This window comes from Gavialis gangeticus, unplaced genomic scaffold (assembly GCF_001723915.1).
Source record: "Gavialis gangeticus isolate Ggan-Ray unplaced genomic scaffold, GavGan_comp1, whole genome shotgun sequence".
Lineage (NCBI taxonomy): Eukaryota > Metazoa > Chordata > Crocodylia > Gavialidae > Gavialis > Gavialis gangeticus.
The window spans coordinates 102,406,163-102,431,598 of NW_017729022.1; the positions used below are offsets into that span (position 1 = coordinate 102,406,163).

General features: G+C 42.2%; 1 protein-coding gene across 3 annotated transcripts in view; it reads left to right on the plus strand.

The window, feature by feature from the left end:
* Nucleotides 1-20,504, plus strand: part of LOC109296345 (patatin-like phospholipase domain-containing protein 2) — a 73,910-nt gene extending 53,406 nt beyond the window's left edge. The window contains exons 3-9 of one of the 3 annotated variants that reach the window (XM_019515746.1): nucleotides 1,650-1,715; nucleotides 5,519-5,728; nucleotides 6,966-7,026; nucleotides 12,826-13,044; nucleotides 16,018-16,150; nucleotides 17,461-17,577; nucleotides 19,602-20,504. In XM_019515746.1, coding sequence (XP_019371291.1) covers nucleotides 1,650-1,715; nucleotides 5,519-5,728; nucleotides 6,966-7,026; nucleotides 12,826-13,044; nucleotides 16,018-16,150; nucleotides 17,461-17,577; nucleotides 19,602-19,893 — 1,098 coding nt within the window. In that variant the 3' untranslated portion in view covers nucleotides 19,894-20,504. The remainder of the gene's footprint in view (nucleotides 1-1,649; nucleotides 1,716-5,518; nucleotides 5,729-6,965; nucleotides 7,027-12,825; nucleotides 13,045-16,017; nucleotides 16,151-17,460; nucleotides 17,578-19,601) is intronic. The other 2 variants (XM_019515748.1, XM_019515747.1) reach the window with 2 other exon arrangements.
* Nucleotides 20,505-25,436: the final 4,932 nt, after the last annotated feature.

A 25,436-nucleotide genomic window follows, 5' to 3' on the forward strand; every position in this document is an offset into this window, starting at 1 on the left:
ACCACTGTCTGGGTGCGGCCCTCCAGCCAGTTGGCAACCCAATTGATTGTGTGGGTGTCGACACCACAGTCCCCCAGTTTCTTAATGAGAACAGGGTGAGAGATGGTGTCAAAGGCCTTCCAAAAGTCCAGGAAGACTATGTCCACTGCTACCCCTGCATCTAATGATTTGGTGGTCTGATCATAGAAGGCCACCAGGTTGTCATTATGTAATGAGCAAAATGATTGACAAATGATTAAGGAGTAATGCTTCTGTTTTGAGCACTTAATACTGTCCCCAGGGAGAGAGAACAAACATATAACAACTGGATTTTCAGGATTTGTACCTAATGCTGTAACTAAAGTATGAACAGATGTCACATTTGAAGCCCTAGAAGTGCTTCCAAGGAGCCCTGATAATGGGACAAGACAGTGTGGAGGCCTGATGCCTGGCTCCAACCCCTAGAGGCAGAGACTATCTTTTGGTCCCACAGGGGATGCTGGGCAGAAGCAGCCCTGCCCTCGGAGTGTCAAATGGCAGCTGGAGCTGCCCAGGTCCAAGCACAGCTTGCCCAGGGCCTGTCATGTGGTGCTGGGCAAGCAGGAGGGGCTGCTTCCACCCGGCATCCCCTGTAGTTCCTGGGAGATGCAGTCTGAGCCTGCAGGCCTTGGGCGCCACCAGCCAGCAGAGGCCAGGGCCCAAGCGCAGCTCTCCCAGTGCCTGCGGTTCCATACTGCATTTTCCAGGTGTCATGGGGAACAGTGGGTGGAAGCAGCCCAGCCTGCCTTCCTGGCATTGCTTGGTAGGTCCTAGCCAAGCTGCTTTTGGGCTCTGGTAGGGGTGATGTGTAGGGGGTACATGGAGGTGCACATACACCCCTTGTCAGGCCACGCTCCCTGTTTAGCCGGCAGGCTGGTGCGGGGGCTGGCCTGGGAGTGGGGCTACCATCAAAAGCAGGAGTTTCAGAAATGGCACAGCAGCTCTTCGGTGAGTGAGATCGGTGGGGAGGACACCATCCCCCCCACCCCTGGTGTCCTGTCTGACTCAAGAGGCACAAGACGGCCATGGGCCCTAGGGCCCTAGCCTCTGCTGGCACCATGTGGTGCCAGGTGGGTGGGCAGGGCTGCTTCCTCCCAGCATCTCCCACATCATCTGGGAGATGGAATCTAGCCCTGCAGCCTGTTAGCAGAGGCTGGGGCCAAGCATGCCTCACCCTGTGGCAATTCCTACCTGCAGGCCAGATAAAATCAGTTGTCAGGCCAGATGTGGCCTGCTTGCTGTATTTTGCCCACCCCTGCTCTACAGTGTGACAGGGGAGTGTGGAGTCCAGCATCTCAGAATTTTTTGCTCCACATCTCCTTATAGACGAAAGGGAGATGAACCCAGGGAAAACTGTAAGTGATCACTGTCCTATGAGTGTTCCTTTGCTCGCCCAGGGGCTTTTACGAAAGAAAATATTACTATGAAAATTCAAATTTGGAAACAAACTGGGGGATTGGGCAGGGAGGTGATTGCCTAAAACCCTTCTTTTTTAAATGGGCTATGTTGCCAGAGTCCTTGAATATTGTCTCTCACTGTTGTAGTAGAATATTGGTGCATCTTCATACAATAGTTTTCAATACTAGAGAAACTGACACAACTTACCTGTATAATCTGCTTTCTTTCTCTAGGCTTTAGTTTGTAGTGCATTTGTCCCTATTTATTGTGGCCTAATTCCACCATCATTTAGAGGTGTGGTAAGTCTGCATTGTTCTGTGCTAAATGCTAAAAATACGTTTGATTGTGTAAAATTTTGAAAGACTATGTATAAACTTTTTGAGAATCCAAATTTAAAATGAACAGAACTTTCATCAGAGTTCATGTAATTGGAGCTATATTTGACTTCAACTTTTGAAATTAATAAGAAACATTACATATGAAATAGGAGACAATAGCTACAGAAAATATTTCCCTTTAAATTGAGTTAGGTGACAAGCTCTGGTGGCTAACATAAAACACCATGTATGCTAGTGGTTCCCAATCTTAGACTCAAGACACCCCTCCCTAACTTTTGTGAATTGAATGGCACTTTTTGAGAAACAAAACTAATTTATTACAGTGCTTACCGCCATGCAGAGGGGCTGGCCAGTGGGTGCAGGGGAATGGCCAGGCAAGAACTGAGCCTGAGCCTGCATTAACAACTTACTTCCTCATGTCCTTATTTCCGGGCATCCTTCAGAGGATCTTGCATCACCCAAGGACACCCCAACACACTGATTGAGAATCCCTGACTTAAAGGTGGGAGGTTACAAAGGAAAATGTTTTACAGGCAACGTCTACACTGAACTACCCACTTGACTGGTGGAGGACTAGTCCTTTAGGCTCTTGCTTTGAAAAATATCTCCTGACAACAGACTAGATTTGCACATCTGTATATTTTACAGCACATATGTCTCTCTTAAATGCAGATGAACTGATAAAAGTTTAAATTGCATGTTTAAGAATACATGCATTGAAAAGACTCAATCCTGTTTCTCTGCACTTTAACTTTAGTAGAGGGAGGTTTTTAGCCGCTTTGAGCAAATCTTGAAAGTAAAGATTGCAAAGTGTTTGTCTTAAAATAGCATATTTTATTACTGTAGTCTAGAAATGTGAGACTTCCCACTGAAGTATGTTTACACTAAAGCATTGTGAGTAGCCATTATTTGGACTTTATAGGGAAATGTGCAGCTTTGTCAGGCTGTGATTTGATAGAAATTAGAGGGTGTGGGTACATTCTGGCAGAGTTGATGCCACTACTTTATTTTTGTGTGTTAAACTATAATGTTGCATTAGATTAGTTTTGTGTTCAGCTGCTTTTTTACTGGAAGATGAGGGGTTGAGAAAAGGGGAAGACACTGAAAGAAAACTCAGGCCATTCCAAGTAATGGTTCATTGCAACACTAGTAAACATATGTTTAATGGAAGATCTCTCATTTCTAAAAATGGCCTTGAAATATGTTGCCTTACAGTAGTTGTTCCTTGAAACTTTTTCCCTTTAATACTGAAGTTAAAACAGCAGAGAACATTTGTGTTTATCTTGAATGTCAGAAGCACATTCCAAAACTGTCTTATTTTTGTTTCTTAAACTCTTCTGTATCTTATCTTGAAAATATATCTGGAACAATGTATTATGAAAACAAGATGGACGAAATCCAAAATTTGGGTGAATCCAGGTTAATTTGACTAATTAGTCCTTGTGCTGGGGCACTACAGGTATTGAAAAGGGCCCAGTTTGGACTAGAAAACATGAGTGTAAGTGCTCTATTTGTATGCCCCATGTTCTAAAAGTCTGCCGCTTTTCACCTTCCCTGCCCAGTAAACTGAACTAGTTCTAAAGTAGTACTAGATTTCTTGTTTGCAGAGAAACAATCGAGAAAAGTTAGAGTAAATGACTCGGAATGAAAACTCTTGAGGGGTTGGCTTCAAATGTTCTCATTCTCTTTCTGTATATAGACTGAGATTAGTTTGTCTCTCTTTTGCCATGATGGAAGGGACTAGCCAGCTCACTTAGGAAGTTGGATGTTATAAAAAGCCCCAATCCTGCAAATGCACACGTACCTTTGTGTTTGCAAGATTGGGCCCTGAGGCTTTAAATCAGGCTGATTATATGGCTCATTTAGCATAAAACCTGACATTCTTCTCTGCTTGGAACTTCATACATGTGCTTTCTTGTGGGAATGTGCCTAAAAGAGATTGGGTGGGGGATGTTTTCTATGTATTGACGATCTGGGTAATAACTTATCGGCAAAATTAAATGCTGTATAAATTCCAGAATGATTCTAAAATTTTGTGCATTGTACAGGCATACCTCGGAGATATTGTGGGTTCGGTTCCAGACCACCACAATAAAGCGAATATCGCAATAAAGCGAGTCACACGAATTTTTTGGTTTCCCAGTGCATATAAAAGTTATGTTTACACTATACTGTAGTCTATTAAGTGTGCAATAGCATTATGTCTAAAAAAACAATGTACATACCTTAATTAAAAAATACTTTATTGCTAAAAAATGCTAACCATCATCTGAGCCTTCAGCGAGTCGTAATCTTTTTGCTGGTGGAGGGTCTTGCCTCGATGTTGATGGCTGCTGACTGATCAGGGTGGTGGTTGCTGAAGGTTGGGGTGGCTGTGGCAATTTCTTAAAATAAGACAACAATGAAGGTTGCCACAAACCTTCAATTTGTAAAAAACGCAATATCTGCGAAGCGCAATAAAGCGAAGCGCAATAAAACGAGGTATGCCTGTACTCTGTGAGTGGTTATTTGTATTGCCATTCATTATGAATATTTGGTTCTTAGTAGAAATAATTAGATTTTGGCAGATCTTAAATATGAACACCATGGGCCTCATATTGTCTCAGAATTTTGCAGCATCATATACACCTGAAAGGCCAAACGAATACATAGAATTTATTTTTAAAATGGTTAAGATAAAATGTTAGTATTTGTAATTAATGTATTCAGTAATTTGAAATAACACAATGATGTAATATTTTAAAAAATGTAAATGTGAATGTAGGTATTTACAGTAGTGTTTGCTCGAACGTATTTCCCATTAGTAATTTATTCTAAGTGTATTGTGAATCTCCTTTTTCCACCTTAAATGTGTGCAACCTGGCTAAAAAAAATAATTTCACATCAATTAATGTTACGTAGCTCTTTATGTAGAGGGCAGTCATCCTTTGATCACTCTCCAGCACAGATATGGGAGGTGGAGAATGAAAAGGCACTACCTTAAACATAAGTCAAGTCATCCTTGGCGCACATATCTAAGCTTGGCTGAATATAGTGGATACTGGTTACCACAGAACTGGTGGGGATATTTCTCCTCAAGTGAAACTGCCAGCAATGACTAAAGAATTTGGGAAGGACAAAAGAAAAGAGATGAGACTTTAATAATGAAAAGTCTACTAACTTTTGGCAGAATGACAGTGTGGAACTCCAAAAATTGGTGGTTGGGTTTACTGTGGATACAAGTGGAATCTGAAACTACTTAAATGCATTATGAAATTGGCTAGATCTCAGGTGTCTGATAAGCCTTTTCAAACTTCCAAGAGCAGCATTAAGGTTCACTTGTAAATGTTTGAGAGTTTTTATAATTAATATCCTGAAACAGACTTGCAGAAGAAACTAATGCCTTTTCCCTAGTTACAAAGACCAGGGAATTCAATTTAATCTTCCAGTATGTATCATTTTTCTTCTATAGTTGGTTTTCATTTTGTGTTTCCTTTTGGGTATGAGAGCCCCAGTAAGTAGTTTTTTAAGAATATTGTTTCCTCTTCAGCACAGGGGAAACAAGGGAGAGAGAATATCGTTAATAGTATCACACTTGGTCACAAAATTTTACATCAAAATATTTGTTTTTGAGATGCTTTAAAAATGCAAATTCGGAAGTGTCGTTCTTGAGTGCATGTGCAGACAGAAACTATTTTTATGTTCTGTGGTGATGTCTTGGATGGTTCTTAATAAGACAAGTCTTTTTTATAAATTGTCTGATGTTCATCTCTCTCTCTCTTCAGCGATATGTGGATGGAGGAATCAGTGATAACCTACCTCACCATGCATCTAAGAATACCATCACAGTCTCTCCTTTCTCTGGGGAGTGTGATATCTGCCCAAAGAGTAACTCTGCAAATTTTCATGAAGTGAATCTTACTAACACCAGCATTCAGTTCAGCTTAGGGAACCTATATCGTTTAACACAAGCGCTTTTTCCACCAGAACCCAAGGTAATATGTTGCCCTTGTGCATGGTTCTTAATGTAATGTTTTCTACGTAAATGTTAATCCTTGGAGAAACAGTTGGGGTGGCTTGGTTCTTAGCCTAACGTCTAGCCAAATAAACTTTTTTTCCTGATGGTATCTGGTGGTGGTTTCGTCTTTCTTCATCTGGACAAATAGTTTTTTATTTTAGTCTTGAAGTACAAGACTAAAATAAAATGTGTATTGTTCTGTTTTTGTGTTCTTATGATAATACGTTTAGCACTTCGAATTGTTTTGTGCAGTCAGCACTAAAAACTGTATTCAGAATGTGTGTGTTTATAGCTACTTTATGTCCCATCATTCTCCAGCACAAATTTTGGAGGTGGGGAATGAAAAGGCACTCCCTTAAACATCAATCAAATCATCCTTGGCACACCTATCTAAGATTGGCTGAATATAGTGGATATTGGTTACGACAACTGGTGGGGATATTCCTCCTCAAGTGAAACTGCCAGCAGTGCCTAAAGAATTTAGGAGGGACAAAAGAAAAGAGATGAGACTTTAATAATGAAATATATACTAACTTTGGCTGCTTCAGAGGGTTTTTTTTTCTTTTTTGGTTTGTTGCAAACAATTTTGATGAGTGTTTTTACACTTTAGTCTTCAACTTGTCATCCTGTATAGATTTAAAAAATTCTATTTCTTTTTTTTTTGTTTGTCCAGGACTTTGAAAATGTACAATATTGGGTGACTTGGTGGTGTACCTGGTAACTCCAGTTGTCTTGTGGGAGACCTAAGTTTGGGATTAATATTGAATTGGCCTCCCTAGAAAAATTAAGCAGCACCAAACATATAATTTTGGGAAGTGGCAAGGAAGAGTGGGTCAGAATGCACTCAGCTAAACCTTCTGCTTCAGTGTTGGTCACTGATCCGTTTATCTGTGCTTGTTTAAAAAGCCAGTTAGGGAAACAAATTCTTACAAGCTTACTGTTTGATCTTTGGTTTAGTTAGAAGAGCATTACCCTAAGATAAGAGATGGCTCAGGAATAACTTGATGCACATCATTTGTTTGAAAGATCTTATTTAAGTATATCATCACATTAAGACTGAGTTCATCACTTCAGAACTTTTACTCTTGGTAATGGCATTTTCTCTCTTAGAATTAGTGTAAGTGAATAAAGTGGTCATTCTTTCTGTAAACTTAGTTTTCAGTTAGAATCTTCCTCCTTGTGGGTTGCTGACACACTGTCCCATATGTTTTCAGGTTTTAGGAGAGCTCTGTGAACAAGGATATTCAGATGCTCTTCGATTCTTGAAAGAAAATGGTATGTCGATATTTATTGTGACCTTAACTTGAAAAAGGGGGTAAGAATAAGCAAGGATCTTTTGAGTCAAAGCAGATGAAATCTTGAAAGTCTGTAAGATTAGTTCTACATTTCAGTAGCTAGAAAACAGTACTTTAGTAACAACTTACTGTATTTGCTTGAAGACGAGATCCAACCCCCCCATCAGGATGGGGGAAAACAGGTCCTCGTCTTACATTTGCATACAAGGAAACCTCATTAAATACATTTGTCTATCATTAAACTGCTGCCAAAAGCGGTGTGTGCTCAGTAATGGAAACCAACTATGAAGTTGATTAAACGCAGTCAACACTGAGCACGACTATAAAAACACGTGGTCCATATTGAGCAAATATGCTGATGGGAATTGTTGTTGTTACTTATTTATTTATTTTTTTACCTTTAAAAAAAAATCCAGAGAACTGGCACTGAGGCCTGGAGGTACTGCAATACGAGGCTGGCACTAGAAAGGTCAGAGAATTTGGGAGGGACAAGAAAAAAGATGAGGCTTTAATAATGAAATGTCTACTAATTGGGTGCTTCAGCCCTGTCACTCTCCCCTTAGTGCCAGAGATGCTTGATCTTAGTTGGAAGGCCAAGATGCTGATGGGAACCTCCCACTTTTTGCAAATATATAACTACCTCTAACAACTTGTCAAGTGACTATTGTGGTTCACTTGGCAGATCAAAATGTATTTTGACAGTTTAACTGTTGTAATCCGGTTGCACAGTTCGCACCATGCATCTGTCACCATTCCAGTGCTATCACTCATTGTTCTTTCAGAGGGCTTGCCTCTGAAAACGCCTGTGCCAGTTTCTTCCCCACCATTTGAAGTCTGCCATTTCTTTCCCATCTTCCTCTTCTGTCTTTCTGTAGTACCAGTACATTTTACTCAGCCCCATCTCAATGCAGTCCTCGACTGTGGGGTTCAAGTATCTGTTTTATGAGCAGGTTCCTGGCTTTCCACAGGGCATACCAGAAGCATATGGGAACTTCCCACAAGGATAGGTTACTACAGTCCGTCTGGATAAAATATGGAAGTGCCCATTGTACAGTCCCCCAGCTTCTCTCAGTTCCTCTTCACTCTCTCAGCTGAACAGCATATTTTTTTTTCCCCATTTCCAATCATTTTTATTTCTTCACCAGCCTTAAATGGCTGGCAAACATCACCAAATGTGTCCCAGAACAGTTCGCTCATAATCCCTCTGTCAGTCCCTCTCTCAGCCTGGTGCATACAATTAGTGTAGCCCACCCTCTGTGAAGCGAAGCTGGACAAGATTGCCCTGTGCGTCATCTGTATATACATTTTTGGAGGATCCCAGGACTTGTGACAAGAACACCTGGTTGCTGTCATGAGTTGGGGGCTAATTAGCACATGGCTCCTTTGTGGTGTGTATCTGGAGTACACACACATTCTGAACAGTGCTGAGCTGTGGGGTCACCATGGTTTGAAATGCTGCTGACTGCTGAGGCCCAGTCCAATGAACTGTATGGTAAATCATGAGCCCTTTGGCTTTGGGGACACCGTGACTTGCAGATCAAGTGTAGTCCCTGTTTTTATGAGTCTTTTGGCTTTAGATTACCATGCAAAAGGCCTACTATAGTCATCCAGAAAATGTTTTGGTCAGAAAATCAACTTCCATGCTTAATACACATACCCCAATTTCAGGGGGGAAAGTGCATGTTATATGTGTGAAAAAATGTTACATAGTAGTCCTGAATGAATTAACTACTTCCACGCTTTCCATGTCCCTTCCCTCTTTTCCACAGGTCTTGGGAGTTATGGAGGATTAAAAAAAAAACAGTATATGATAGGGTACACTAGGGAGATCATTGAGTTATTGGGAGGCAGTAACAACAAAGGGATTGGCCTTCATAGCTTTCAGGGGAATTTGAAGATGTATCTGAAGGTTGTAGAGTAGAGTTTGTGGTACTCCTCAAGGTATAAGAAAATGGGTTCACTATAATATTCTTAAATTCATTTGTTAAAGACTTAAATCTTGCAGTCTGCAGTATGAACAGTGTCACCTGGGAAAGGTTTTGTAACTGAATAGCCCAGAATGATGCCAAGTACAGTAAAATCTGATGATTTCCATGTCATGTAGAGACTATAAAGAATGGCATTCTATTATGAAGAAAACAATTACAAAAGTTCAGTGTGTAAATATTACCCACTCTATCTTACTATATGAAGCTTGTGTGATTTTTATAGATGAATGCTTAATGCATGATTTAGTCTTCAAAAATTCAAAGTGCTCACCCTGTGAACATTATTACACTGGAATGAAATGATTAGACAAAACTTTTGCTTTGTATTCTTATATGCCCTCTTTCCAAACATAGAAGATACCATACTTATCCAAATCTAAGACTACTTTGAATTTAAGGTGCCCCTCCCCCCAATGACATTTTAGATATAGAAAATTTATAACTTTTTACAATAATTTTTCCATTTGGAGAATCAAATTATTGGAGAATCGTCTTAAATTCATTCCCCACACTGCTGCAGCAGGACAAGCAGTTGTAGGGGGAGCAGGTGATAGGGAAGTCAAGTGGCCTGACCTCTGCCCCTCAACTATGCCTGTACCCTCTGGGGCCTGCTTCCTCCTCCCCTCCCCCACTGCTGCCTCTGCCTCTGCCCCTCACTTACCCCTCCCTCCCACTGCTGGCCCCCGCTCCTCACCACTGCTTACCTTCTGGTCCTGGCTTCAGCTGCACAGAGCATGTGGTTGCTCCAGCCCTGGCCTGGTCATGTAGCAGTGGGAGCTACAGCAGTTGCTTGCCCTCCACTGCCTTGTCCTTGAGTCTAAGATGTTAAATGGTCGGGGGGGAACCTTGTCTAGGATTGGAATAAATCTGGTAATTCTGTAGTATGATACAAATAATCCTTTGTCTTGTTGAACCAAGAAAAGTTGAGGATTATCCAGTGCTTTAGGGATCAGCTAGCTTGGCAAATACAATAGGCTGTGCAGATTTAAACTAAAGGGTTAGCTTAATTAGTTAAGCCAGTTATTTATCGGAAACTTCCTGATCTTGGCCTCCCAGGGATTTTGTGGTTCCCTTTTCCCTAGGACAAACAGATATTCATTTGGACATGTTCGCTTTCTTGTTACCTACTGTCCGCCTTCAGGCACTTCTGGTACCATTTGGCTTGCACTTGATCAGAACAGGGATAAATAATCATATTATTAACTGGCATGACTATTCTTTGCTGGTATGTCATTGACGCACCTATTGGGGGTTAATATACTGCGACCACTGGGCTTCCGCTAGCCGCTTTGTGGTGGCTCGGGTCTTCCTGCCGGATGTTCTGCCTCTTCCGGGCCTTTTGTTATCGTCAAGGTAGCTCTACCTTCCTACATCACTGACCCTGCTCTCGTCTGCCATGTCTTGGTGTTCCTCAATGGGTGTGGTCGGTTTGGCGGGTCCCTCGGTGCCCAGGTCCGACCCGGCGGTTGCTCACGGGGCTCCACCACCCCTACACCCTGGCCTCATGCCACCTATGGTGGGCCGCCTCGGTGAGATCTTGTGGTCTTATTTGCAGGTCTTGCCCACCTTCCTGCGAGCTAACACCTCGTGAGGGAGGTCGCGCACACTCCGGCCGAGCCTCACTCCTTGCCCCCATCCCACGAGGAACTACCTCACAAGAACTCCTCTCTAGCTTCCCTATGCCGCATGCCCTGGGGCCCTTACCGAACTCAAACTCCCCAACTGGGGGTAATTCACCTGCCGCCACACCACAAATGAAAATGCCATGCTCCTCCACCAACCCAGCGTCGCTTCCACTTCTCTTAGCCCCTTAATGTAGCAAGAGGCTTCTCCCCACTATCCGTCGCCCCTGAGTTCACGCCCATCCACGCTTGCCCTCCTGGGCCTTGGCCGCAACCCCACCCCAATTACGACCCCTGTGTGGATCATCCCGAGCTCTTGCCTCCCGGTGTGGCGTCCTCCACACCCCCCATCCTGACACTCCAGTTGAGTCTCGCTGTGCTCCCGCAGGTGCCTCTGGTCTTCCTCCTTCAGGCCAGCACTCAGTCCACCGGTGAACGGTGAGGGACGTCAATGGGGAGCTCCTATCCCCAATGAACCTTGCCCCCGGCTCACCAGCCTCCTCAGGATTCGTCTTCGGGGCTTGCTCCTCCTCCTCCGTCTGCTGCAGCTCCGTCTCAAGGCCATCCGCCCCCTCCGCAGCGGCCGCTGCCATTTTTATCTTCGCTGGCTGGCGTCTGACGCTGACGTCACTGGCCAGCCACAGCTGTACATAGAGGCGGCTCGTGGGTCGCGCGGGTTTCTCTCGCTGTTCTCTGTAAGCTTCGTCCTGGACTGTGGATAAGTATCCTACGTTACCCTGCTTCCCGGGACATATACTTTCTGCATTAGTACAGCTGGATCTCCCATTATAGCCTTGCAGAATTAAGCCTGAAACAAGATTTGTAGTATGGGTGCAGGCACTGTTTCAGCTTGAACCAATGCAGTTCTATAGCATAGACATAGTCCAGTACACTCATGCATACTTGTAACTTGATTATATGTAGGAGTTCAGTTTCCTTGAATTGTTTTTAGTTCACTGTTTCTGAAAGGCTTTAAATTGCTCTGCTTCCCATTGCTCTTTCAGTGGTCCAGTTATTTTATTACACATCTTCCCATAAAAAGAAAAACAAGACTGACTTCAAGAATCAGCACCCCAATCCCAAATCCCAGTTTATTAAAACATGAGACTTCCTTTAATTTATTTTATTTTTTAAATTGTTTTTTATTTTTATTTCATCCTTCAGGTGGCTGGCTGACTTCATTTTACCACCCTCCCCTCACCCCCATTTCCTTTCTACCTCCTAGCTTCATGTTCCTGTTCTGTGCCCCCCGTCCAACCCATTTCTTATGCACCCTCATCTAAAGCAGGGATAGAAGCCTGTCCTGGCTCACCAGCCCTGTAGTGGCAACTCACAACTACAGCTCCTAGTCAGGCCTCTGCTTGCCAGCCCTCTAGTGGCAAGCCACAGCTGTGCAGCTAAGGGACAATCAGAAAATGTTTTTACTTAGCCTTAAGGTACGACTGCTCCAAATTTGAGCTAGCACTAGTAGTGATCAACATTTGAGCAGCTCAAAGTACAGCATGTAACAAGTCCCTTATGGTAACTCATCAGTTTTGTAAGATAAAGTTGGGCTGGCAAAATACTTGGATACCTCTTAGAAAAACTTTCTTCCAATTGTTTGTGTGCCACTCGATGCTTTGAGTCAGCATGCCAAAACAAAATTGAGTTGCTTTAGCTGTTTTCTTTTGGATGACATGTTAAATTTAAATCTTGTCCCCTTACTAGTGACTGCTTCACGTGATAGTTACTCTTTAAGCTCAAGTTGTATAGGTATATTTTGGAGACCTAAAGCTCCAGAAATCAAACCACTTAAGTACACAGGAACTCTCAGCCCCACCATTTGCTTGGTAATATAACTATGCTCACTTTACCTTGGCCAGAAACAATGAAGGGGAAGCAACTGTCCAAGTGTTGCTGGTAGAACCCTTGCAAATGAAGGGAACTGCATCCATAAAAACATTAAAACAGTCTTTTAAAAAGTATAATATAGCTGTGCAATACCCCTTGCCAGGTTACAGCTTTTTAGGAGCAAATCCTTGTTTATTGTCTATCTATAGTTTTTGTTTCTTTATGAAGTGTGAATAACATTTTCGTTGCTTGTGGACCAATTATTAAAGAACTTGGAGTTCTGTTATGAAAATTGTCAGAAATCTAAAGTCTTGGGTTTTTTCCCCCCCCACCCCTCAGGTATTCTAAATGAATCAATTTATGTTGACTTGCCATTAGCAAAGAGAAACCCTCAGGATCTTATAAAGTACCCTAAATTCACAAAGAAGAAAAATATGCCAGGGAATAATACTGAAGAGAAGATGGCAAACACGGAAAAATTTAATGACCAGCTGAAGCAAAACATGTGGCCACTGGATGAAAGAATAGTTGAGACCCTACCTCCTAAACTTCGCAAAGGTATAGTCTCAAGCATATCTGCTGTTAATCGAATATACCAGTTGTGTTTTATAAATGACTTCAGGTATATTTCACCTATCAGTAAGTTCTGGTAAGAGAAAATATTAAATTTTCATGTCACACAAATATTTTAATATAAAATCTACAGTATATTTTTCAGTTGAAATAACCCATAGAAGCATTTTAAATTAAATTAGAAGGCACACTTATTGCTGCAGAAATTGGCCTTCCCAAGTACCCCCAGTTGACAACCCCTATCCTATGGATTAAATCTTTAATCATAAATATGGTGAATTATATTTACTAACAAAACCTCGGCGAATACGAGTTTGGTTGAATCATCAGAACAAATCTTTTTGTTCAGTAATTAAAACACTGTTGTAAAAGAAAACACGTTTCCAGGTTTATAGAGAAGGTTTTAGGGAAGCTTCTTTCTAAATTTACCTTCTTTTAGCTAGGTGCTCATAGATCACAAATGGTATTTCAAAGGCATAAGATGTACTAAAATACAGGCAAACAGAAGTGCACCTTAAACTAAGTGCTTGTATAAGGTGGGCCTGTACTTTGACTTAATAGAATAGTGCAGAGGCAGAAAAGGATCTTGGAGTCATTATTGATTTCAAAATGAACATGGGCCGACAGTGTCGGAACGCGGTCAGGAAGGCCAACCGTACCGTGTCATGCATCCACAGATGCCTCTCAGGCAGGTCCAAGGAGATGATCCTCCCCCTCTATGCGACACTGGTCAGGCTGCAGTTGGAGTACTGCGTCCAATTCTGGGCGCCGCACTTCAAGAGGGATGTGGACAACATGGAGAGGGTCCAGAGGAGGGCCACCTGCATGATCAGGGGGCAGCTGGGCAGGCCCTACGAGGACAGGCTAAGGGACCTGAACCTGTTCAGCCTCCACAAGAGAAGGCTGAGGGGGGATCTAGTGGCCTGTTACAAACTAGTCAGAGGGGACCAGTAGGCATTGGGGGAATCCCTGTTCCCCTGAGCACTACCAGGAGTGACAAGAAATAAAGGTCACAAGCTAGCAGAGGGTAGATTCAGACTACACATCAGGAGGTGCTACTTCGCTGTCAGGGTGGCTAGGATCCAGAACTAACTTCCAAGAGAAGTGGTGCTGGCTCCTACCCTGGGGGTCTTTAAGAGGAGGCTGGATGAACACCTTGCCGCGGTCGTTTGATCCCAGCACTCTTTCCTGCCATGGCAGGGGGTTGGATTTGATGAACTGCTCAGGTCCCTTCTGATCCTACCAACTATGAAACAAGTTACGTGAAGAAGCATGGGAATTGTGAAAGGCAATACAGCTGGATTTTTTTAGAAACCTGGGTTTTATTCCCAGCTCTGCTGTGGACTTCAGGTCACCTGCCCAAGGTCACGTAACCTCTCAGAGAAGACAAAGAACTTAACTTTGTTTTGTAGGATGATGGGGAATAAGATGTTGGTGGTCACCCACCTCTATGAAGTATTTTGTTATGTACAACATGAAAATCGTTGGGGAAGGCTATAGTGTACAACACACACTACCCTCTCACCCTTTTCTTTATAATGCGGTAGTGCAGTATTTCTTTATAATGTGGAAAACTGCTAGCTATACTTGACTATGGAAGGGGTTTATTCTGCTACTATTGTTTTGTGACTTAATATTGCTAGTCAATTCTGTTTCTGTTTTTGGCACTGTAACAGAAGCTAAGAAGACTGTGTATCCTTAATGCCTTATTATGTCAAAGTTTTGTAACAGGCATCTGTGTGTCCTCTAGCAAAGGCTCTGTTGTTTCTCCTCTAGCAGTTTGATATTCAATGACTCTTCCTTCATTGTCATACTCTACAGGTGCATCTACATGTGCACTTAATGCAAAACAATAAACTTTGTCAGAGTTTGTTGCTTCCAGGTGCCACATTTACATGTGTACCTGGGACCACAGCATGTTGAGCCAGATTGGAGCAGCCCTGGCTAGCAGAGGCCCCAAGGGGATCAGCCTGTTAGCCCATGGCTGTTCCAGCCTCGCTCAGTGTGCTGCAGAGTTACTGGCTTGGGCATGAGGGTGCTTCAGTGTAGGGCTAGCCAGCAGGCAGCCCCTGTACTGAAGCACCCCTCATGCCTCAGCCAGCTCTGTCAGCATCTAAGTTATTTATAGCAGCGGCACTAAATAATGCTGCTGCAGGATAGTACTTGTATTTACAAGTACTAACCTACAGTGGTGTTTATTAGTTTACTCTGACCTAATAGGGTTGCACGTGTAGAAGCAGAGACTTTATTGTGGAGCTAATCAGGTAGCTCTGCAGTACCTCTTAAGCCTGGATAAAATAATGGTATCAAGGAAAATCTCAAGAACGCTTAAAATCTTACTTTATACTACAGTTGTTCAAAGAAACACACACCCAGCATGTCACTTCAAACTAGTGAAACATTATTTTTGGTGAAACTGTCCTTTTATTTGGAGATTAATTCTGGACGCTGACAAAGGCAAATGGGAACAGGCTGCAAGTGTTTGAAAATAAAGTGCTAACTAAAATATTTGGTGCAGTACAAGAAAACAGAGTATGGAGAAAAACCTAATCAAGAGCTTTACAAAAGACTGGATGTCTTGAGCAAGATAAGAGTGCAGAGAATAAAATGGGCAGGGCATAGTATGATAGGTGACGAGAGAAGGCATGTGAGGAGATTTTGGGAGCTGAGGTGGGGGGGTATTAGACCTCAGATACACCAAAGCAACAATGGGAAGATAACATAAAAAGTGATCTGGAAGGGATAGGGAAAGATGCAACATGGTGGAAGCAGTTTGCATAACATAAAAAGAGGTGGAAGGCTTTAGTTAAGGTGGCTACAGGCCCTTGAAGCCTGTGGAACTAGACAGATAGAGAGAAGAAACTAAGGATGTTATCAACCTGAGGTGACTTGGGATTTTTTTTCAGTTTAATCTGCAAATAAACATAAGACTGTTTACAAAGTACATTTATTTTTCAGCATTACAGGAAGCTTGTAAAGAGAAGTGTGGGTTCTATGCTCAGCTTTCTAAACTCTTACCAGTGCGAGTGATGTCTTACCTGATGCTGCCGTATACATTGCCAGTGGAGTCTGCCTATTCTGTTGCCCTGAGGTAAGGCCCTGTTTTGGACCTCTGTAGAAGCCTTACTTTGGAGTAATTAAGTATTTTCTTTATTCTTTTTGATGAGTTCTTTTTGAGGTGATGTGCTTGTTGGGTGTGTGCTTAGTTTAAATTATTTTAAGATTACTAGACCTTGGGACCAAGGGTATCACTAGCACAGTGAGTCTCAACCACATTAGACTCAAGGCACCCATCATTAGACTTGAGGCATGCCTCAGAACATGCCAGCTCTTAGTTTTCACTAATTTTTTGCTCTGTTATTTTCCATAGGCAGTCTTTTGTTGTAAATAACTCAGACTACAACAGGACACAATTATTTTGACACTATGGATTCCTTTTTGAAATCTTTGGGTTTATTTTGTGAGTCATGTACACAGCTAACAGTGCATTGCAAGGTAATGTGCGGCACCCCTAAAAAGAAAATCATGACATTAGCACATATTCAAATGATGTAGGTTCCCAGCTAAAATGTTGCTTCATGTTGCAAACACCCTTCTAAAAAAACTCTTAGCTGATCCACCCTTTTTTAAAAGCTTCCAGATTGAAAGCTGGATTGATTAGGAGAATTTTTTCCAGAATTCCATTCAGTTTACTTACATTGATGTGACATTTGGTTTCTAATAAACAACATCATAAAAAGATTGATATCTGTAATTATTTGCATCTTTTTTCCAGTGTTTATTTGTGGATAGTCAGTTCCTCTCTAAAACAATATACCAAAAATAGTAGTAGACATTTTGATGGTGGTAATCTTGTCTGTTATAAGTAACCATAACTTCTTGAGGCAAGTTATCACAACACTTCAAAGACAATCCTTTTAGCATGCTATCCATAAACAGTCTCATGTATGTAGCTTCATTCTCAGGTAATGTTTCACCAGTTGGCAGGTATCATGTCTTTTTTTTCAGGTGATTACAATATAAAGAATGTTAACTTTGTAGTGACATCACACCAGATTCTGCATCAGTTTACTTACCTTCAATCTGCCTTTTTGCTTTGCTTCTGGGGAGAATAAAGGGTGCAATTCTATCCTTGAGAATCAAAACTGGTTCTATAACTTACAGCATTAGACAAAGAAATGGTGGTTTTCTGCACCAACTTGAAGTACGTCCCACTTCATGAACAGCTAAATGTAGTCATAATAATGCTGTACGGCAAAATGTCGGAAGGAAAAATATCACCGCTAACATAACTTTCTTTCACAAACAAAGAAAGGAATTATTTGTAGTTTGTATTCTAGAACTCTCAACAGAAAACCAGTTCCATTCTTATGTTAAATCTTTTATTTTTCCTGATTGCAGAGTAGTAGACTGGTTTCCTGATATTCCTGATGATGTTCGATGGATGCAGGGACAGGTATATCGGATTGTTGGTACAGTTTGTTCTCAAGCAAGAAATAAGCTGCTCCGCGCATGCAGGTAAATTTTTTTACAAACAGATGCATCTTTTCTACGTCTGTTTCTACTATTATCAGTCAAAACCTAATCCATTTTTTCAAAAAGATGTGCAGGTATCTTGAGGATGAGTTCTAGTAGTGAAAATAAGTATCAAGCCTTTCATCTGCCTCTCTGTTTATATACTGGTTAAAAGGTAGTTGTCCTACTCCTAATCATACCTGATACAGTAAAAGCTCTGTTATCTGGCATCCCCCAGGAATGGGGGATGCTGGATAACAAAATATGTTGGTTAATCGAACAGCCTGAACAGGCGTCCTTGCCTGTTTGGGCTGCCACTTCTTCCGCTGCGTTGGGGGGTTGCCGCCCTTCCTGCAGGATCACCGGCCCTACACAGCATGTTATGCCCCTGGGCCGTGGGGGCTTGGAAGCACTGGCTGCTTTGCCCCGGGCCATGGGGGCTCAGAGAAACCCGAAGTGTCACTGTGGGCACTTCTGGTTTCACTTTACTTTACAAGCTGGCATGCTGGTTAACAGAGCATGCCGGCTTGTAAGGTGCCGGTTAGTGAAGTTTTTCTTGTAGTAAGCACAATTTTTTAAGTAAGGTTTCTTTTGTAAAGTGGTTCATGCTGTGTTTTCAAGACTGATAGTAACTCAAGACAGTTGCAGCTGAAACATTCAGTGCGCCTTTCTCCCATCTTTTTATCCCCAGTCTTTGCTCTGTTTCTGAATATGGAATCCTTTAGAAGACATTCATTCAATTTTTTTCTTGTACTCTGCAGGGAGTATTTTGAACTCTTTTTCATATTGTCTTTAGTAGGGTAGACTTTGTCTGGTTGGCTCTCCTATCCCTTCCTAACACTGTTAGAGTGGAACTCTAATTCCAAAAGCATGCTACCTTACTTAGGCACAGGGATGGAGAGCTACACGAAGAGCTGTTCTCAATCCTTTTCCCAGAAGAACTAGAATCTACCTAGAAATTAACAACTGAAGTAGTAAAATGCATTCTAATGTTTGGTATCCAGGTTGTAGCTGTATTGGTCTAGAGGCAAAAGAAATCAGAACTTGTGGTAGAGGTGATATCTTTTATTAGACCATCTAGGTTTTTGCAAAAAATACATATTTAATTGCAAGCTTTTGGGCACAAGCACCCTTCCTCAGGCATAGGAGAAAACATTGGAAAAGTTCTCCCAGGTAGAAATGACGGTTCATATTTCATAGCGGAGTTAAAGGTGTGGTAAAATTTCCTGTTTGGCACAGTTCATTTTATGCATGTTAGGCTCAGAGAAAAGTTGAAATAGTCTATTTACCTTGAAGTTGTTTGGTGACAAGCAGGATGTAGTCATATTTCCTTCTGGTTATGATGTTTCATATTTCACAGAAGAGAAAAAAAGGGATGGAATCCTCTTCTGGGCAGGAATTGCTTATGTAGTGTGGCTGAGCTTTGTGATGATGCCAGTTACCTCAAACAAAAGCAGGAGCAGGGTCTCAGGTTTCAGATGGTAAATCTTGCTTCCTCCTTGTAAATTTTATGAAGATTTCATGTAAAAAATCAGCTGAAATTTGATATCTTCCATATGTCAGGTTTTACCACCTGAGAAGCCTGCTCCTGCCTTTGTTTGAGGTAATTTGCATCATCACAGAGCTCAGAGATACCTCACCACATAAGAAATTCCTGCCCAGAAGAGCATGCCATCTTTTTACTCTTCTATGAAATATGAAACATCATAACCAGAAGGAAATATGACTCTATATCCTGCTTACCACCAAACAACTTTGAGGTGAATAAACTATTCCAACTTTTTTTTGAGCCTAACCTGCATAAAATGAACTGTGCCAAACAGGAGATTTTACCACACCTTTAACTCTCCTATGAAATGTGAACTTTCATTTCTACTTGGGTGAACTTTTTACAATCTTTTCTCCTATGCCTGAGGAAGGGTACTTGTGCCCAAAATGTTAAATCTAAATCTGTATGGCACCACTGATACTTTAACTGAAGTAGAAACCTCATTGAAAAATTGCTAACTTTTTTTTTTTCTTCACAGTAAAGAGAGCTTTGGTTCACTAAGAAAATGTCACACTGTCCCACCTACTGTAGAGTTGCATTCCACTTGCTGCTATCTTAAAATCCCACACTCTTCTGCAGACCTAGAGAGTTGGCTTTGGGATTTTCCCTCTTGCACAGACTTAACTGGGAAGCAAGTTTCTGCAAGCAAAGAGAAGCTTTCAGAGTCAGATTCCCATCTTAATTGTGTCACAAATTCTGAAGAATCTGGAATGGAAATGGACTTTGACTCTTCCTCGGAAAACAGTTTCCAGACGGCTTCAGAAGACTAATTTTGAAGGAAAAAAATTGAATGTTCTGGATTCTCTGTCAGAGAAACTTGAAACCTGAGGAATTAATTTTCCTCACCTCCTGCCAACAAATATAGAAAGATTTTATTTTGTTTACATCAGGATGACAGATTTGCCTTTGTGGACTATACAGTTCTAAGGATTAAAAAAAAAAAAGTTACTGTACAAAGTAACTATCCATATCCTGGTTAATGAGTTAAATCACCAGTTTAATGGACTGTGGTTAAGATGCATCTAAAAAGAGATTTAACTTCAATCTACTTGTACACACCAATTTAAAATAAAATGAATACCAATAAATGGCTTGTATGCTATAGAAACAAGCCTTTAAAGCAAACATTGCATTTAAAAACCCAGACTTTTTATAAATAGTTCTTACATTTTTAGCACTTGGGTGGAATCAAGCAGCTTGTACTTTGTAAGGGGAAAATGTATGTAGGACTTTTTTGAGGGCCTCCAATGTCTGTGCGTTTGCTTTATGTTTAAATGTATTGCTGAAATTGTGGGGAAATGTTACCAATAGGGGTGTGTGAAACAGGCTGTATTCGATTTGGATTCAGCCCAAATCGGGGACAGTGATTAGATTTGTTGATTCAGATCACTGCCCCGATTTTTGGATTTGGATGAATCTGAAGATTCGATGCTGATTCAGAGAATCAGTGATTCGGCCATAGACACAGCTTTAAATGTTTTTTTTTTTTTTTTCTACATACCTCAAGGAACCAGACACGGCTTGTGAACGCTGTGATGGTAGGGTAGATGGAGCATCCCACAGGAGTGTGGCGGGGGGGCCCCCCGTGTGCTCGGTGGTGCACCCAGAAGTGGACTGGAAGTACTGTTGGTCCACTTCTGGGTCCACTGATAAGCACGTGGGGGAGTGCCCCCCCAGCTTGGCGATCGGCCACCGAGGGACTCCAGGTGCCCCCCCCAGACCCAGGAGACACCAGTTGCTGAGCCGGGGTGTGTGTGGAGGGGCCCCCGGGTGCGCTCCCTGGCAGACCTGGAAGTAGACTGGAAGTGCTTGTCTGCTGCTGTGCACTTCCCTCCCCCCCAACATTTCTGTGAGATGCTCCGTCCGCCACACCATCTCCGCATTCATGAGCCGCCTGGTATCTTGAGGTATGTAGAAAAAACATTTAAAGCTGTGTCTATGTCCAAATTGTCGAATCTTTCTGAATCTCTCCAAATTGATTTGGAGGGTTCCAGTTTGATTCGGAGAGATTAAAGGGTCTCCTGATTCTATTCAGATTCGGAGACTTGGCCACTGAATTGGACTGAATCTCTGCCAAATTGAATTAGTGACCAAAGCTTTGGACAGCCCTAGCTGCCAGCTTGGATTACAGTACATGCTATAACATAGAATTTATACTATAATCGGGTTCTACATTATCCCTAACGATTACCTAGAGATGATTAATTGTGAAAGGTGCATCTTTTTCCTTAATTATCAAGAAGGGAAAAAGTGGATAACTGGGCAAAATTTACCCAAAATGTAACCAGGCATAACTTTATTGACTTTGATGGAGCAAGGCACATTTTGCCAGGGTTTGGTTCAGGCCCTTCATCTTTAAACAGATTATTTAAAAATGAATAATAGATGCAGAGGTTGTTTTGAAGAGTTGCACTGAGTGGTGCTAAAGAGAGCAAATCAATATCTCAGAACTTTGTGGTGTGTTAATATGCCATAAATTAGAACAGTGTTGTGTCTTTGCACTGTGATTTGTTGCTCAGTGACTCTTACTGTATCTTCTGTATAATGAAAGGGAAGCATGTTTTTTTTTTTTTCTTGTTGTGTAAGGGACCATTGGGGTGGGATAATTTCTTCAGACATGCTCTTTCTTAGGTCAGAAAGAACAAAGCAGAGCTCTAGACAAATGCATCTTGGATACTAACCAGTCTCTCTCTTTTTTTGTGCTAAAGAGCTGCATGCCTGTCTAACTGCGTTGTATTTAAAGCTATAGGGATGGTGAGCGAGTCCTCTCTACCTTGACATTCTGTACCTGTTCTCCATAAGGGTGTCAGTGTGGTTTCAAATCTTAGATAGACAGCTTATGTGCACATCTGATAAAACTGATAATAAGATAATAAAGCCATGTATTATGGCACAAATCCTTACTTTAGCAATATACTTTGGACAAGTAAAAAACCAGAAATCAGATGGATGTAACCACTTGTGACTTTTGAGAGACAAAGTTTGTTCGAGAAAGATTTAGTAGCAAAGAGGCACTGTATTAGTGTTTTGAATTTGGGGTAACTCAGCTGAACATCTGGGAGACTGTAACCTTAGAACTCTGGAAATGTTTGCTGGGAGAAAATTAATAGTGTAGGTCAAAGATTGACTGAAGATGTTTTCGAGATGGAAAAGAAGGTTCTAGAGACTGGTAAAAGTATAGGGTAAACTTTAAATGTGTGTAGGTCTTTTGAGAAGGCAAAACCTTCACTTGCCTGATTTGGATTGAATGTTAAAAGCTGTTCCCCTTCCCCCCTCCCCTGAAAATCTAAACATGTGCTATATTTTTATTCTTCAGATTAAGTTAGGATGCTTTAAAAACATTATTTAAAATGTAAAATTTATAATTTAATAGGATATTGAGGGACTTTTGTATTGTAATTACTCTTCGGTGCTATTTTACTTCAAATGGTACTTAACTTTTTTATTGGGCTCTTTACATGTATGCCTTTCGATCCTGCAGAATAAACAGGTAAAAGAAAAATCCTGAGATAACTACTAATTTTTAAATAAAAGGTACAAAATATGATTTTAAGCTGTCTTCATTTGTAAGGTACAAATTAATGTTATGGAGGGCCTGAGCTCTCGTGCGAGGAAAAATACTGCTGTGGTGTGGCTTATTGTCCTCATGAAAGGATATATTTTTAGTCCACAATTTCACACACACACACCATGCTTAATTTTTATACACCTGAGTAGTCTAATTGAATTCAGTGGGATTAATTCACATTCACAAGTGTGTGCAGGAATATTGTCTGAATTTCCTATAAATCACTTTCTACCACAAGTATTTGCCTCATTCTATGAACTTCCTTTTCATAATCATAATGGAGGCTTCAAATTGGCAAGGATGGAATTTATACTTGTGTAAAATCCATCAACTTGAAATTAGTCACACTGGGTTTAAGTCTCTCTTGTGAGAGATACTAAATAATAACTCCCTACTTTTGTCTTAACCTTAGTATTTTGTAAACCCTTATCATTACCCTCAAGCATCTCTCTTCTGAACTGAATAGACCTAGCCTCTTTGGTCTTTCCTCATATGAAAGCCCTTCTATACCACTAATCATCCTTGTTGTCCTTTTCTGTACCTTCTCTAGTTCTATATATTTTTTGAGGTGGGGGAACAGAACTGGGCACAGTATTCAAGGTGTGGACGTATCATAGATTTATAAAGGAGCATGATGATACTTTCCATTTGTTCACAATTCCCTTCTTAATTGTCTCTAACATTTGTTTGCTTTTTTGACAGCTGCTGAGCTCTGAGCTGTCCACAGAGACTCCCAGAGCTACATCATTATTTACTGCTAAGCATTCAAGTTCTCTCACCTTTGATCTTAGACTTCTAGCATTAGTATAAAAATGTGTACTTTTTATTGCCTGGTTCATTATTTCTATGTGATGGTTTACTCAGTAAAGGTATTTGTTTGTGCTTGTCTTCACCCTGTTTCTTATCCCCATTTTTTACAGTTTCATCCCTATAAGGTGTGTCAATCTGATCTGTGCACTGTTCTGCATCTGTCGGCTTTCCCTGTTTTTAGTTTAAAAGCTGCTCTACCACCTTTTTAATATTACATGCCAGCAATTTGGTACCATTTTTGCTGAGGTAGAGCCCATGCTTTCCGTACAGGCTCCCCATTCTAAAAGGTCCCCCAGTTCCTGATAAACCTAAATCCCTGTACCATTACGAGCTAGCTTCAATCCTTATATAAACCACACATAGTACAGACATCCAAAAGAAGTGCTGTGTTTGATGCATTTGTAACTTTGTCTTGGTATTGGCTTTCTATGGTCAATAACCTGCAATGAACATTAAGTTACATATTTGGACTAGTTAGGTAGTAAATCCTCACTTTTGTAAAAGGGAGGTGGCAGCTAATGTACATAGTTTTTGTCTCACCAAAAGTTCAGAAATCCTAGAACAGAGCCCAGAAGAGAATCTGCCTGCCTTAACTTCAGTCTCAGCTGGACTCAACTCCTTTTCTTTGATACATATTGTAGCACAGATCTTGTGGGGATGCTTCAGAAAACAAATTAAGGGTACTAGTTTGTAAGCTTTTGCAGAACTTCCAGGATAGCATTTTTAGGCCATTATGAGAACTTTCAGTTTGTAAGACTGGCGCCCTAGCAGATTTTCTAGCAAGTTAAAAAACTTGTCATCCTGTACATCAGGGTTGGCAACCTCTGGCACGCGTGTCGAGCATGGCACGCAAAGCCATTTTTTGCTTGGCACGCCATGGCCAGCCCTGGCTCCGGGTAGCTGCTGCCAGCGACAGAGCCCAGGCTTCTCCCAGCAGGGCTTGCAGTGTCCCAGCTGCCTGCTGTGAGCAGCTTGGGCTCCCAGCTGGCAGCAGCTCCCCAGAGCTGGGAGGCTCCAAACAGCTGTGCTGGGCTCCAGCATCAGCTCTGCACCGGCTACTGCACCCGCGCGTGGGAGCAGGCGGTGAGGGAGGGGCCTGAGGCAGCGCAGCCCCGGTCTCTACCCCGTTCCCAGCACAGAGGTGATGTCAGGGTTCCAGAGCTCAGTGCAGCTGTTTGTAGCTAGCCCAGGCTCTGGGCAGCTGCAGCAAGCAGTGGGCAGGCTGCAAACAGCTGTGCTGGGCTCTACAGCTCTGGCATCAGCTCTGTGCTGGCAGCAACTGCACACACACCTCAGGGTGGGCTGTGCTGCCCTGCTGTCTACCTAAGTTTCTTAGGTAACCAGATTGGAAGTACTGTTTTTACATGAATCCAAGACAAGTTTTTTGTTGTTTTTTTTTTCCCCACCCCCCTCAGTTGACAGAGGGAAAAACAAGCCTTATCTTGGATACGTGTACCAGTGCTTTGTTGTCTTTCCAGGGCAGCAGCTACAGCTGCTGCTGGTTGGAGTTAGAAGCCATTGAGTCCATGAATGATGTGTGCCTCCAGCGCTTGGTGGGGCACAGTAGCGGCAGGAGCGTGGTGGTGGTGGCAGGAACACAGCGGAGGGGATCGGGAGCCTGGGTGACAGCCACAGCGACTGCAGCTGCCCGACAGTGCATGGAGCTGCACGATGCCCTGCCGACTCCGGCCACACCCACCTGATGAGGCAGTGGTGGTGCGGGTGCCACGTAGCCGGTGCCGGGTCCTGCTGCACCCCCCACTGCCCTATGCTGCGAAGGGGGGCTCCGCCAAGAGGCCCCACATCCTCTGCTACTGCCAGTGAGTATGAGGCTTTTTTTTTTTTTTTTTTAAGTGCTGGGAGGCTGGGCCAGGGGGGGGATGGGGCTTGGGAGGGCAGCCATGGGGGCTTCTCATGCAGCTCCCCTGGCTGTGC